At 68.2% G+C, this 13,098-nt stretch overlaps 1 protein-coding gene across 1 annotated transcript in view; it reads right to left on the bottom strand.

Moving 5' to 3' along the window:
* Window positions 1-3,825: 3,825 nt before the first annotated feature.
* Window positions 3,826-13,098, bottom strand: part of MEGF6 (multiple EGF like domains 6) — a 73,603-nt gene continuing 64,330 nt past the window's right edge. The window contains exons 22-42 of the mRNA XM_054583678.1: window positions 12,594-12,719; window positions 12,007-12,138; window positions 11,804-11,932; window positions 11,525-11,656; window positions 10,534-10,662; window positions 10,326-10,454; window positions 9,946-10,074; window positions 9,653-9,781; window positions 9,252-9,380; window positions 8,886-9,014; window positions 8,651-8,779; window positions 8,350-8,481; window positions 8,077-8,205; window positions 7,454-7,582; window positions 6,248-6,376; window positions 6,007-6,135; window positions 5,635-5,763; window positions 5,386-5,514; window positions 4,713-4,841; window positions 4,102-4,149; window positions 3,826-3,890 (exon numbers count right to left, since the gene is read on the bottom strand). Coding sequence (XP_054439653.1) covers window positions 3,826-3,890; window positions 4,102-4,149; window positions 4,713-4,841; window positions 5,386-5,514; window positions 5,635-5,763; window positions 6,007-6,135; window positions 6,248-6,376; window positions 7,454-7,582; window positions 8,077-8,205; window positions 8,350-8,481; window positions 8,651-8,779; window positions 8,886-9,014; window positions 9,252-9,380; window positions 9,653-9,781; window positions 9,946-10,074; window positions 10,326-10,454; window positions 10,534-10,662; window positions 11,525-11,656; window positions 11,804-11,932; window positions 12,007-12,138; window positions 12,594-12,719 — 2,570 coding nt within the window. The remainder of the gene's footprint in view (window positions 3,891-4,101; window positions 4,150-4,712; window positions 4,842-5,385; window positions 5,515-5,634; window positions 5,764-6,006; window positions 6,136-6,247; window positions 6,377-7,453; window positions 7,583-8,076; window positions 8,206-8,349; window positions 8,482-8,650; window positions 8,780-8,885; window positions 9,015-9,251; window positions 9,381-9,652; window positions 9,782-9,945; window positions 10,075-10,325; window positions 10,455-10,533; window positions 10,663-11,524; window positions 11,657-11,803; window positions 11,933-12,006; window positions 12,139-12,593; window positions 12,720-13,098) is intronic.

Here is a 13,098-nt window from a genome sequence, read left to right as displayed (position 1 = left end):
GACCCACGGTGGACAATGCGGGGGAGAGGGCAGGCCCAGCTGTGCGTGAGGCGGGCGGGGGGTGGGGCCCGGCCGTGTCGCGTGGACAGACTTGAGCCCGCCGGTTTCTCCACCTTGCCGTGGACGCCGGCACAGCCGCAGCCCCGTCCCGTCCCGTCCGGTCCCCGTCACATAGAGGCTAGACTCGGCCGAACGCTTCCCGCTGCTGCCGGGACGCCCCTCGGGGTCGTCTCCCCGAGACACCGGCGCATCTTCTGGCATCAAACTGCCCGGGCAGTCGGATCAAGTCCAACGCCCACTGAATAAACTTGGCGGCATTTTTAAAACACGTTCGCTTGAGGAGCTCCTATTTTGACTGGGATTTCTGTGTGCACAAAACGAGCCTGTGTCGCTCTTCTCTTGCACGCCCCCCCGCCAACCGTTTTAGCACAAAGCTCGCACTGGCCTTGTAAACTGAGTCGAGCTATTTTCCTCTGAAGTTTCTGGAATAATCGCAGTAGATAAGTTCACGGCGTCTTGAAAGTCGGCACCGCTGCCTACACCAGCGTGGTCCCAGGCTTTACGGGGGCAGGTACAGAGGAGGGAACTTTGATTGCTACTTGCATTTATTGAAGCTCTTCGTTATTCAGGTGTTTTATTTCTACCTGCCCCAATCCTGGCATTTTGTGCTTTCTCCCAAATAAATCCATTTTTCTGTTTTTAAAGTTATTGGTACCTAGTTGTTCATAATTTTTCTTTCTTTTTTTCTTTTAGATCGTGCTCTCTATTGTGTCTGTAGTTTTCTCCCTACATTTTTTGTCTTGCTTTTATATTTTAAAAAAATCAATAATCTCGCTAGAATTTTCTTTGTCTTCAAAGGAGTTTTGGTTTTGTTAAATGTTTTATTCTTCTTGCCAAGTGTAAAATTTGTATACATAAATATAAATGTGTACATTTACGTTCCTATGAATATAGGAATAAAAGCAAAAAATAATAGCATGTGTTAAACCTTATTCAAATTTCATCATTGCGCCCTGGCTGGTGTGGCTCAGTGGGTCAAGCACCAGCCTCTGAACCAAAGGGTCATCGGTTCGATTCCCAGTCAGGGCACGTGCCTGGGTTGCGGGCCAGGTCCCCAGTAGGGGGCGCATGAGAGGCAATGACACACTGATGCTTCCCTCTTTCCCTCTAAAAATAAAATCTTTTTTTTTTTAATTTCATCATTTCTTATATCTTTTTGCTTAACCTCTTGGTTTTTGTAGAGCACGTTAAAATCACCAGTTGTTTATTTCTACCTGTTATATCCTCATTGCTGTTGAATTCTGCGCCTGTACAGCTACGTGTGTGTGTGCACATACTTATATAGTCACACGATCCTTTTAAGCTCAAAATATTAAAAATCCTGCCCCAGTGGTTTTGGGGTTCACTGCGCACCCGTTTCCTTGCCTCTAGGCATGGCTTTTACTGTGAATGACAGTGGATAATGTTCGCTGCAGCCCAGGAACTGCTGTCCGGTCATTTGTGACCATTCACGCTGGGTCTGTCCATCTGCTTCCTCCTTTGTATGCTGTTTTTCCTCCTTCCCTGCCGTCCCGTGCAGAGACATTTCCTCCGTGTAGTTTGAAAGTTAAGTATCTTTCTTGCCCTGGCCTGGTGTGGCGCAGTGGATTGAGCACCGGCCTGCAAACCAAAGGGCCACCGGTTCGATTCCCAGTCAGGGCACATGCCTGCGTTGCGGGCCAGGTCCCCAGTAGGGGGCATGTGAGAGGCAACCAAGGCAACCACACATTGATGTTTCTCTCCCCCTCTTTCCCCCTTCCTTCCCCCTGTCTCTAAAAATAAATACATAATACCTTAAAAAAAAAGTGACACCTGTCTCATCACAACTTATCCACACTTACCGACATTTGTCCACGACGTCTCTCTCCCCCAAGCAGGAGCGAGCTGAGCACATGCCCCTCCCCCTCTCACTCCCTCTCAGGTGGGGCTGTCCGGAGCTTCTGTGATCAATTTACATGGATGTTTGATTCCCCTAATCCCTAGGTGGTTTGGAGGGTGTCCCCTTCCGCCCCGGTCCTTCCCCTTCTTGCCGGGAGCCTCCTCCCTGCGTGTCCAGGGCAGGTCCCCACGTGGGCACCCGCCCAGAGCAGTGTGGGCTTTGCTGTCCGGTGATAGTTCAGCAGGACAGAAAATTCAAGTTTCAGGTTTTTTTCTTTAGCCCTTTGAAAACACCCGTGTCTCTTCGCTTGGCGCGTTCCTGTGACCAAGTCACCCTGACTCCCGCTCTTCACCGCTGGGATCCTTGAAGCTCGTGGGATTGTGGGTTTTGAATGTTATTTCCCTGTGTGTTGGGCCCTTTCAGTCTGAGACCCCCCCCCTTTCAATCCGAGACCATGGTCATTGGCTTTGGCCATGGTTTTCTCTTTTTTCAATTAGACGGACGCCTACCCGCCCACCCGCCCGCCCTTCCACGTGCGTTTCTGTGAGCCTTCTTTGTGCTTTCCCTCCCTCGGCCTCCTGCGACCTGCTGGGGGCGCGCCCTGGGCTGGGAAACCCGCGAACCAGCTGTACCTGCTGCCCGCCCAGGCCCAGTGGCACGAGGGCCGCCTTAACCGCCTCCACCTGCCGCCCCTTACGCTTCCGGCTATTGGCCAGATTGACTTCTCAGCACGTGGCTCATTCCTTTGGCTTCCTCTGCTACCCCTCATTCATCACTTGTCTGTTGAAGGGGCAGGGTTTCCTAGAACCCTCTGTATTTTGCCCTGAGAGGTCCTTTGCCCTCCAGGCAGCTGTTGGAAGGGAAGGAACGGGGGCTACAGCTCAGACCCTCCGCGTCTGGTGTGATAATCGGGGTCCAACCCTCCCTAAGGGCCACGCGCCCCTTTGATGGTCTCTGCTCACCACTGTTCCCGGCCTGAGGTTTGGACAGGCAGGGGTAGGGGTGGGAAGGCGCCCCCATGCTCCCTCGCCCCACCCCCGCCTGGGGCCGGGCACCTCTCCGTCCCCAGGCTCTGGGGCCAGCTGCTGCCTGGGGCTCGGGCGGCTGAGAGCCGGTCCAGCAGGCCTGCCCACCTCCACCGCCGCAGCCCCTGCTGCCCCTGGAGAGCTCTGGGGAGCTGGGAAGCCGCGGCTCCACTTGTTGGCCCTCCCGTCACCGGGGGGGGGGGGGACCGGCGCAGCTCCCGTCCGTCCGAGGCAAGCATCCCCGCGCACCCGGGGGCGCGGCGGCAGGGCCCACCCCGAGAAGCACACGCACAGGCCTCGAGCAGCGGCTGCTCCTTTCTTAACTTACTGGGTTTCACAAAGTACCAGAGCCCACCACCCAGAGGCCCCTCGGGGCCCCGCAGTCCCCAGTCCGGACTTCCCGGGGCAGGCGGGCCACAGGCAGCCTTCCAGCACCCAGGGGGAGAGCGGGCGTGTCCGGCTGCCCATAAATACCATCCTATAAATACGGCTGGTGACACTTCCAGACGACAGGCGGGGCTGCACCAGTCCCAGGGCCTAGCACCAAAGAGCCGGCTCGGAGCCCGGGGGCCCACGGCCGCATCAGCACGCGCACCCGCCAGCAGTCCGCGCCCCTGGTGGGGGGGAGGGTGGGCCCCCCAGCACAGGCCGGCCCACGGGCCTGGGCTCCAGACTCCAGCAGCTTCCCCAGGCGGAGGCGCCCTCCTGGAGGCCGGACGATCCCTGCAGGTCCTTGTGGACGGAGAGGCTGCACGGCGGGTCCGCAGCCCTCAGAAGCGAGGCTGGGCCGCAGTCCTGGCCCACGGCGTGCCTCCTTGGAAGTCACCACGGCCCCTGCGTCCCCGGGGCGCGGCGCGCGGGAGGCGCTCCTCCCTGCCTGAGCTAGCGGTCCTCGGCCCTGCTGCGGGGACCCTGCGCTGGTCTGGGAGCGGCTGCCTGTGAGGCCGCTGTAGGGAAACGGGGCGGGAGGGTCAGCCCCAGGCGGGCGACGGGGCCACTTCACCCTTCCCCTCCAGCTCCCCGGCTCCCGCCGCGCCCCGCAGCCTCCCCTGGGCCGTCCTCTGAGGGTGGGAGCCCACGGAAGTGCCGGAGCCTCTTCCTCCCCTGGCCTTAGTCTACCGGTGGCATCCCAGTGACGCCAGTAAATGCCACCCTTACCTGGACTCGGGGCTGGGGACGGGACCCCAGGGAGCTGGGGGGGCCCACCTGAAAGCACACAGACAGCAACCATGTTAGCACCCCACTCCCGGGGGGACCCTGTGACGGGAAACCCAGGCCTGCAGGGGTCCCCCTCCCATGCAAGTGGCAGGGCCTCTCCCCCTCCCCAGTAAGCGCTCCCAGCCCTGCCTTGTGCAGACGCTGGGCCGGATGGCGGGCTTCGCTGCAGACCTAGCCAGGACCCCTACAAGGCAGGGCCCACCCACTGCAGCCCCTCTAAACGGCAAGGCTGTCCATGGCTGGTGGGGCCCATGTGCAGTGCCATGCCTGACCACCAGGTGCCGCCACAGCCAGCAATTCGTCCTGAGCAAGGGTGGGCAGGAAGGCAGTGCCGGCCTGCAGGGTTGGCCCCACCTTCCTGGCCCCGCCCCAAGTGGGAGGAGCCTGTCTGGGGCTGAGGGTGGTCGGGCCGCTTGGGGCCCCGCAGCAAGTCAAGCTCTGCTCCGAGGTCCCCTGGCTGTGAGGTTACACGTCTCTCATCAGAAGCCGGGGTCGGGTTGGGGCTGGGGGCCCAGGGTCCCTGTTCCTCTCTCGCCGAGGGCCTGGCTCACCTTGCCGGCACGTGGGCCCTGTGTAGCCATCCACACAGTGACACTGGCCGCTGATGGGGTCGCAGTCGGCCCCACCCCCGCAGTCACAGCGCAGGGCGCAGCCCGGCCCGAAGAAGCCCCCTCCGCAGCCTGCAGGGGGAGGGGCAGGAGAGGCAGGCTGAGCCCGGCTCCGTCAGACCCAGCCGGGCCAGCCCCTGCGCAAGGTCCCGCAGGGGAAAACCTCACGCCGGTTTCCCTGCCGCACGTGGGAAACACCAGGCGCCAAGCACCTGCCCAGAGCCACAGGCCCGAGGTCCTGCCCAGCCCCGGGGCCGGGGCAGAGGGGGCCTGGCTGCCAGGGACGCACCCCAGGGCGCGGCCGCTCCTACCCCGACCCCGCCCGTGGTGGCAGGTCGGGAAGGTCTCCTTCCCACTTCACGGGGACTCTTTCTGTGACCTCAGCCTCCACCCTGGGAACTCTGCGGGTGGCCTGAGGACAGGGCGTGGTCCGGACCACGGGAGCAGGAGCTCTGAGCTGCTGTCCCCCCCTTCCCCCGCACCCCGCAGAGGGGTAGGGACCGAAGGGCACGGAGCCCAGACCAGCGCACGGCACAGGTGGGGCTGGGCTGACGTCAGGAACACTTACACTGACAGACACCCACGCGTGTCCCCCCCACTGGGACCACAGACTCACCAAGGCCACAGGTGGCCCCCGTGCGCCCTGGGGGGCACAGGCAGCGGCCGGTGACAGGGTCGCAGCCTGCCCCGTGCTCGCAGTCACACCGCTGGTGGCAGCCCTCTCCGAACGAGCCCGGCGCACACCCTGAGGGGGCGGGGCGGGGCGGGGCGGTGGGGCCGGTCAGCGTCTGCTGCCCCACACCCGACTGCGCGGGGCTGGGGCTGGGGCCGGGACTGGGGCCGAGGGTGGGTTCGGAACACTCACCCCTCTCGCAAAACTGGCCGTGGAAGCCAGCGGGGCAGAGACACTGGCCGCTGACCGGGTGGCAGGGGGCTCCCTGTTGACACTTGCACACCCCCTGGCAGCCAGCCCCATGGAAGCCAGGGGGACAGGCTGGGGGAGGACGGGTTAGCACTCCTGCCTCAGTTTACCCGAGCGAGCAGAGGACTGGGTGCAGGGGCCTGGGTTCCCCCTCCCTCCCCCCAAGGCCTGGCTCCCCTGTCGCAGCAAGGGCCCGGGCTCCAATACGACCGCACCCTAATCGGAGGTCAGGCCCCCAAGAGCCCGGCTGAGCCCAGGCCCCCGACGTGGGCGGGGGGAGCGGACGCCGGGCCCGGGCCCGCACCCGCGACTCACAGTGCTCGCAGGCCTGGCCATAGAAGCCGGGGCCGCAGCGGCAGGCGCCCGTGCGGGGTTCACAGGTGCCATTGTGGTGGCAGGAGCACTCCAGGCGGCAGGCGGGCCCGTAACGCCCGGCGGGGCAGGCTGCAGAGAGTGACAGGTCAGCCTCCCGCCTCGGCGGTGCGGGGCTCAGGGGCGGCCCCCGGGGCGGCAGCTGGGCTCGCGGGGCCGGGAGCCCCGCCGGCCGGACACTCACGCAGCTCGCAGCGCGGCCCCGTCCAGCCCAGGCCACAGGAGCAGCTGCCGTCGGCCGGGCGGCACAGGCCCCGGTTTCTGCAGGAGCACACGTGCTCACAGCCGGCGCCAAACCGGTCCTGGGGGCAGTCTGCGGGCAGAAGCCGGGGGGCGCTGCTGGGGGCTCTGTCCTGGGGCTGGGCACGCACCGCGGCCCGTCCCCCCTGGGCCCGGCGTGCGTTCAGCAGCCACTCCCCAGCCCCTCCAGGGCCAGCCTCTGCACCCTGGGCGCGCAGGTGCAGGGGGCGGCGCCCACCGCGTGACACCCTGCCACCGCCCTTTCAGTCAGCACGGGACAGGCCTGACCCTGGGCCGAGGGCGACGCAAGGCAGGCAAGGGGCCAGGGCCCTCCAGGGGCTCTGAGCGCTGGCCCCACCGACAAGAGAGTCAGGGCAGCCTTCCTGGAGGAGGCAGCCCTGTGCACAGGTGCACCCCAAACGCCAGCGGCCCCTGCTCCTCTCTGATTGGCCCAAGGCTGTCATCCTCTGGGGTGAGGATGCGCCCTGGCTGGAGCTGGGTCCTGGGGCTCCTGACCCTTTGCTGCCTCTGGCTGAGAACCAGGGTGAGTCACCGGTCCTTCTGTGAGGACGAGAGGGCGGCGGGCGGCTCAGACGTGCCAGGGACCAGGGGAGGGGGCTACGGGCATGGAAGTGGGGACCTGCATGCCATTGTGAGCGTCAGCTCCGTGACCGATCCTGGGGTCACCCCATTTCGACACCAAGGCTTGCGCCCCAGGTCCCCCTCCACCGGGGCCCAGCCCCTCAGCCCAGCAGCAAGGTTGAAAGGACCCCACTCCAAGGGGACATCAGCCAGGAAGCTGGCGCTATCCTCGGACTAAACAGCCACCTGACACCTCCAGCTACGAGGCTAGAGGGACCCTGTGCAGCCCCCACTGGACACAGGGATGTGAACAGGTCACCTGACGGCCTGAGGGAGGGGCTGGGGTCAAGGGACAGCGTGGGCTGGTGTGGGATGGCCCGCGGACCCGCGCAGCACACTGCTGTCAACACCAGCAGGGGGCCCCGCTCATCCCCTGCAGCACTTGGCGGGGGGGGGGGGGGGGGCTCTGCAGAAGCCGCAGGGGTTAATGGGCCCAGGACCCCCGGCTCCGCCCCACGGCTGGGGGAGGGGCGCTTGGAGCACCCAGGCAGCTGCAAGCGGCACTCACCGTGCTCGCAGCTGACACCGGTCCTCCCCGGGGGGCAGGTGCAGTTGCCGGTCACGGGGTTGCAGGTGGCACCCTGTCCACAGCGGCATATGTTGGCGCAGCCAGGGCCGAAGCGGCCCTGGGGACAGGCTGCCGGGAGGAAGCGGGAGGGTGGCAGCCCTGGCCGGACCCCTTCTCTCCGCCGCGCGAGGACAGGCCGGGGCAGGGAGGGGTGCGCTGCGTCTGGTCCAGACAGGGCCGAGGCTGCCTGCTCTCCTGCCCCTGCAGCTCTGGCTCCTCCTGGCCCCGAAGGGTCTGCGGGGGCCCAGGGACTCACGGGGGCCCCCATCGCACCCCGCCAGCCCCCCAGAACCCCAGACGGTGGGAAGGCCTTGTCAGGGGAAGGCCCGTTCTCGACAGGGTGCCCGCTGGCCTCTGCGTGGAGGTGCACCTGACCCCCGCGCTGGGCCTGACCCGGGAGGGGCACAGAGCACTGCCTGCAGGGACCCCCCAGCCCCGCCCCGCCCGGGGCCGGCAGGAGGACTGGCGCGGTGGGTCAGCACGGGGCTGTCCTCCCCACAGATGGGGCGGGGGGGCGGCGCCCACCAAGGCGCAGGAAGGAGCCGCCCCCCCTTGGCACTCACTGAGGCCGCAGTCGGCCCCCAGGAACCCGGCGGGGCAGCGGCAGGCGCCCGTGGCCACGTCACAGGAGCCTCCGTTGAGACACCCACACAGCTGCTCACAACCGGACCCAAAGCGTCCGAGAGGGCACCCTGCAGGGGGAGAGGCCAGCTGCAGGGGCTGAGGGGCTGGGCCTGCCCCCCAACGCGGAGCCCCGGCCTCCCCTCCACCCCCGACACACGCAGGGCCCCCCCCACCACTGGGGCCGCCGAGCCGGCGGTCCAGGCAGCACTCACGTTGCTGGCAGCCGGCACCGTGGAAGCCGGCCGCACACACGCAGACGCCCGAGGCCGGGTGGCAGGCCTGGTTCTCGCTGGGGCACTGGCACTTCTGCCCACAGCTCTCCCCAAAGGTGCCAGGCGGGCAGGCTGGGGTGCAGGCTGGGGTCAGTCCCGGCCCGGCCCCGGAACGCGCGTCCTCCCAAGAGCTGCTCCCGTGCCCCGCCCGGCACACGGTCTCGAGGCCCCGCCCCCCGCCCAGGAGGACACGCGGCCTGAGCTGCCCACCACCTCGGGCCCACCCAGCGCGGTCACCCACCCTGTTCACAGCCAGGCCCGGTGAAGCCCGGGGGGCAGTGGCACTCCCCGGTGACGTGGTGGCAGGCGGCGTCCGGCGGGCACTGGCAGCGCCGGGCACAGGCCTCTCCAAACCAGCCCTGCGGGCAGGCTGCAGGGAGGCGCGGGCTGCAGTGGGGAGCCCAGCGGCCGGCGCCGGCCCAGGTGGCTCACGGGGTGAAAGACCCCCCCGGGTGCTGGCAGAGCTGGGGGCTCACCCGTGTCACACCGCAAGCCCCTCCATCCGGGGGGACAGAGGCAGGCCCCAGTGACGTGGTGGCAGGCGGCTCCCCGCCGGCAGGCGCAGCGCCCCTCACAGTGAGCCCCGAACGTACCCTCGGCGCAGGCTGCAGGGGGAGACGGCGAGAGGGCTGGGGCCGCCCGCCCCCCGCCCCGGCCTGGCTACGCGGGCCGAGGCCCTCCCACGGGGGACCCCGGGCAGCTCAAACAGCAGCCCCGCCCCCTGCAGGACTCCTGGCCGCCTCGCTGAGGACCTGCGCCTGCGGCGGGGCTGAGGCCACCCCCTGTTGGGCCAGCGGGGCCCCCGGGCCCCCCTGCACCGGCCCCCCGCCCGCCCCACTCACGGCTCTGACACTTGTCGCCCATCCAGCCGGCGGGGCACAGGCAGCTGCCCGTGTGCCGGTCGCAGAGGCCGCCGTGGAGGCATCTGCAGCTGTGCTGGCAGCCGGCTCCGAAGCGCCCCGGGAGGCACTCTGCAGGGGTGGGAAGGGGCGAGGGTCCCCCGTCCTGGGGCGGGGCTCCGGCCGGGGGACCCACCCAAAGCCTCGGATCCCGCGTCCCCAGGAAGGAGCGGTGCGAGGGCTCCGTACACGGTGGCCGCACCCAGGACACTGTCCCCGCCCCAAGCAGGGAGACGGCTTTGGCCACAGAGAGGGGGCGCTGCCGGGGGCCCAGCGGGATACCAGCCCCGGCTCCTACAGACCCACAGGGTCCCCCGTCCCTCCTCTGCCCGCCCAGGGCTCACCCTTCTCACAAGCCAGGCCGGCCCAGCCCTCGGGGCAGGTGCAGTGTCCTGAGACAGGGTCGCAGGTGCCTCCGTTCTGGCAGAGGCAGGCGAGCTGACAGCTCTCGCCGTACAGGCCCGCGGGGCAGGCTGGGGGAGAGAGGAGCGGCGTGCGGCACCCGCCCGCAGGCCCACGTGCTCACCAACCCAGCTGTGGGGGCTCGGCCCTGAAGGTGGCGCCCTGGGTCCTAGGCAGTCTCCGTCCTTCCCTCCCCCAGGTGCCAGGTGGCCCAGGCGCGCCGGGCAGGGCTTACCCTGCAGGCAGCTGGGGCCCGTCCAGCCAGGGCCGCAGCGGCACTGCCCGTGGACCGGGTCACAGGAGGCCCCGTTGAAGCAAGCGCAGGCCTGGCTGCAGTTGTGCCCGAACGTGAGGGCCGGACAGACTGCCGGAGAGACGTCGGGGTCAGGGATCGAGACCCCGGACCCCGGGGGGGGCAACTGGGCCGGCTGGGGTCGCCGTTCCTCTCGCTGGCCTGGGCGTTGCTCAGGGTGACCTCAACGAGGGGCCACCCTGCGGGCCTTCCCCAGGGGGCCGCCTGGGGGCCCCGACAGCCATGCTGGGCCCCGGGAGCCCGTCTGGCACAGCCGCCCGGCCCCCCGCCCGGCCCCCCGGGGCCGACGGGGCCTCACGCACCCTGGGCGCAGCGGGGGCCATGGCGGCCCGCAGGGCAGAGGCAGGTGCCGCTCACAGCGTCGCAGGGCGCCCCGGCGGCGCAGTCGCAGGCTTCGCGGCAGTCCAGCCCGAAGAAGCCGGCCGGGCAGGCTGCGGGAGAGGCGAGGTGACCGGGCGGCCGGGTCACCGGGCCCTGCCTCCGCCCCGGCCCCCGCCTGCCCCCGCTCACCTCGCTCGCAGAAGGTTCCCCTCCAGCCGGCCGGGCAGGTACAGGCCCCGCTGACGTGGTCGCAGGCGCCCCCATGCTCACACTGGCACCTCCGCTCACAGCCTGGCCCGAAGTGGCCCTGGGGACACCCTGGGACACACAGCCCCAGCCCACCGTCAGCTGGGAGGACAGTGAGCCTCGCCCTGTCCTGCCTGGGCCTCCGCCAGCCCCGGTTTGGGGGGGGCGGCGGTGGTGACGGTGCAGGAGGGAGGGGCGGGCTCATGGAGAAGCCCCTCCCTGCCCCAGGGTGCTGGGCTCCCCCTCCCCCGCCCTGTCCAAGTAAGAACCCACCCCAGGGGACACAGGAGCCCCCAGCTAACTTTTAGGGCTGCTTATAGGACTTGCCCCAGGCCCAGCTCCTCCGCCCCCACTCAGTCACAGGGGCACAGGCTGACAGGCAGGGCCCTTGGTCCTCAGCAGCCCCCCTCCTCCCTCCACCAGGTGCCCCAGGGGGCGTGACAGGCCCCCCTCTCCCCACTGGCTCCTCCAGGGGGGCCTCGTGTCAGGCCCAGGTAAGTGGAGGGGCGGGGCTGGGGCCTGGGCTAGGGAGAGGGAGTTCAGGCGAGCAGAGCCCCTGCTTATGTGGGGACGAGAGGGAAGGGGTAGGGCCCCCAACACTCACATGCAAATGTGTGCACGTGTGCATGTGCGTGCGCCTGTGTGCTTATGTGTGCATATGTGTCTGCACCTGTTTGCGCATGAGCGTGTGCATGGGTGTGTGCACATGTGCTTGTATATGCACATGTGCATGCCTGTTTGTGAGCATGTGTGTGTTTGTGCATGAGCATGTGTGCACATTTGTGTGTGCTTGTGCATGAGCATGTGGGCACGTGCACATGTATGCAAATGTGTTGTGTGCATGCGTGGATGCAAGTGTGTGTGAGCGTGCGTGCGGGGTGCACACGTGTGTGCCGTGGCACGCAGGGGGCAAGGCTGCAGGGGCGGCACTCACGCTGCTCGCACCGCGGGCCCGCGTAGCCGGCCTCGCACAGGCAGGCGCCGCTGATGGCGTCACAGCTCCCGTGGCCTGTGCTGCAGTTGCAGGTGAGGCTGCAGTCGGGGCCCCAGCGCCCGCCGTCGCAGGCTGCAACAGAGCCCTGTCACCGTGCGCGGGCCTGCGGGGAGCCCACGGGCCCCACAGCCAGTCGGGCACAGGGCTTCCTGCCGGCCCCACCCCCAAGTCCTGGTGGAGGCTCCTCCAGGGGCAGGGGCGCCGGGCGAGGCCACCCACCTCTCTGGCAGCTGAGGCCGGTCCACCCAGGGCCGCAGCTGCAACGTCCAGTCTCCGGGTCGCAGTGCCCGTCGTTGGCACAGGAGCATCGCACGTGGCAGCCGGGCCCAAACCAGCCTGCGGGGCACGCTGCGGGGGGAGGGGGGTGAGCGGGGGCGGCCGCAGCTCACAGGCCGGGGCTCGGTCAGCCATGCGGCACTCACCGTCCTGGCAGCGGCTGCCCGTGTAGCCGGGGCGGCAGCGGCAGGCTCCGGTCTCGGGCGCGCACGCAGCTCCGTGCTCACACGCAGGGCAGATCTCCTGGCAGCCGAGCCCCCAGCGGCCCTCGGGGCAATCTGGCCCCCCCACAGCCGTCAGCCTCCCCGGGGCCTTGCTGGGCGTCTGGCACAGCACCGAACCCCGTGCACAAGAGTGGGAGCGGGAGGAATGGGTCAGGGGGCCACCGCCCGAAGGGAAGCCCCAGCCCGGGCGGCTCAGCACGTGCAAAGGCCCATCAGAGGGGCCAGGAGACCCCCGTGCAGGAGCCAAGCAGCCTGGAGGGCAAACCGGAGGTCCCCTGGGGAGCACGGGGGCTCTGCTGGCTGCCTTCCCCAAGAATGAGGCTCCCCGGTGCCCCGCCGTGGGCACAGCCTGCAGGGCGGCCCCCGCCCCACTCCCAGGCCGCAGGGGGTCCGCACGGGCCGGGGGTCAGGGAGCCGCCCACGCGGCCCCGGGCCGGGGGGCTAGGGACCCACCCAGAGTGGAGCAGCACAGGGAGGTGAGGGGACGCCAGGACGTGCCTGCCACTCACCTTCCCCGCAAGCGTCCCCCGTCCGCCCAGGCGGGCACAGGCACTGCCCCGTGACCCGGTCGCAGGGGGCGCCCCCACAGGAGCAGGAGCCTGAGCAGTTCACGCCAAACGTCCCCGTGGGGCACTCTGTGGGGGCAGGGGGCAGGGGGGAGGACGGCCTCAGTTCCCCCACGTGCAGCTGCGCTCTCCCCTCGGCCCCCAGCTGGCACCTGCCTCCTGCCCAGGCAGGGCCGCCGACTCAGCCGGGGTTCCCCGGCGGGGCAGGGCGATCACAAGGTGGGCCAGGGAGAGGGACACGGAGCGCCGTGGGCGGGCCTGCATGGGCCGACCACGCATGTGCGCGTGCGTGTGTGCGCGCGTGTGGGGAGAGTGCTGAGGTCGCCCCGGTGGGCGCAGGGGGCAGGGGCGGGGTGGGGGCTGCCAGAGAGCGAGAGACAGTAGCTGGGCACCTCGGACCCTGGAGAGCACCCAGGGGTGGGCGATGGCTGGCTCTGCCCAACCTCCT

The sequence above is a fragment of the Pteronotus mesoamericanus genome, unplaced genomic scaffold (genome assembly GCF_021234165.1).
Source record: "Pteronotus mesoamericanus isolate MK-2021 breed Mesoamerican mustached bat unplaced genomic scaffold, CSHL_Meso_final contig_1193, whole genome shotgun sequence".
In the NCBI taxonomy this organism is placed as follows: domain Eukaryota; kingdom Metazoa; phylum Chordata; class Mammalia; order Chiroptera; family Mormoopidae; genus Pteronotus; species Pteronotus mesoamericanus.
The sequence above is the reverse complement of the archived record's forward strand: the minus strand, read 5'-3'. Positions and strand labels throughout refer to the sequence as shown.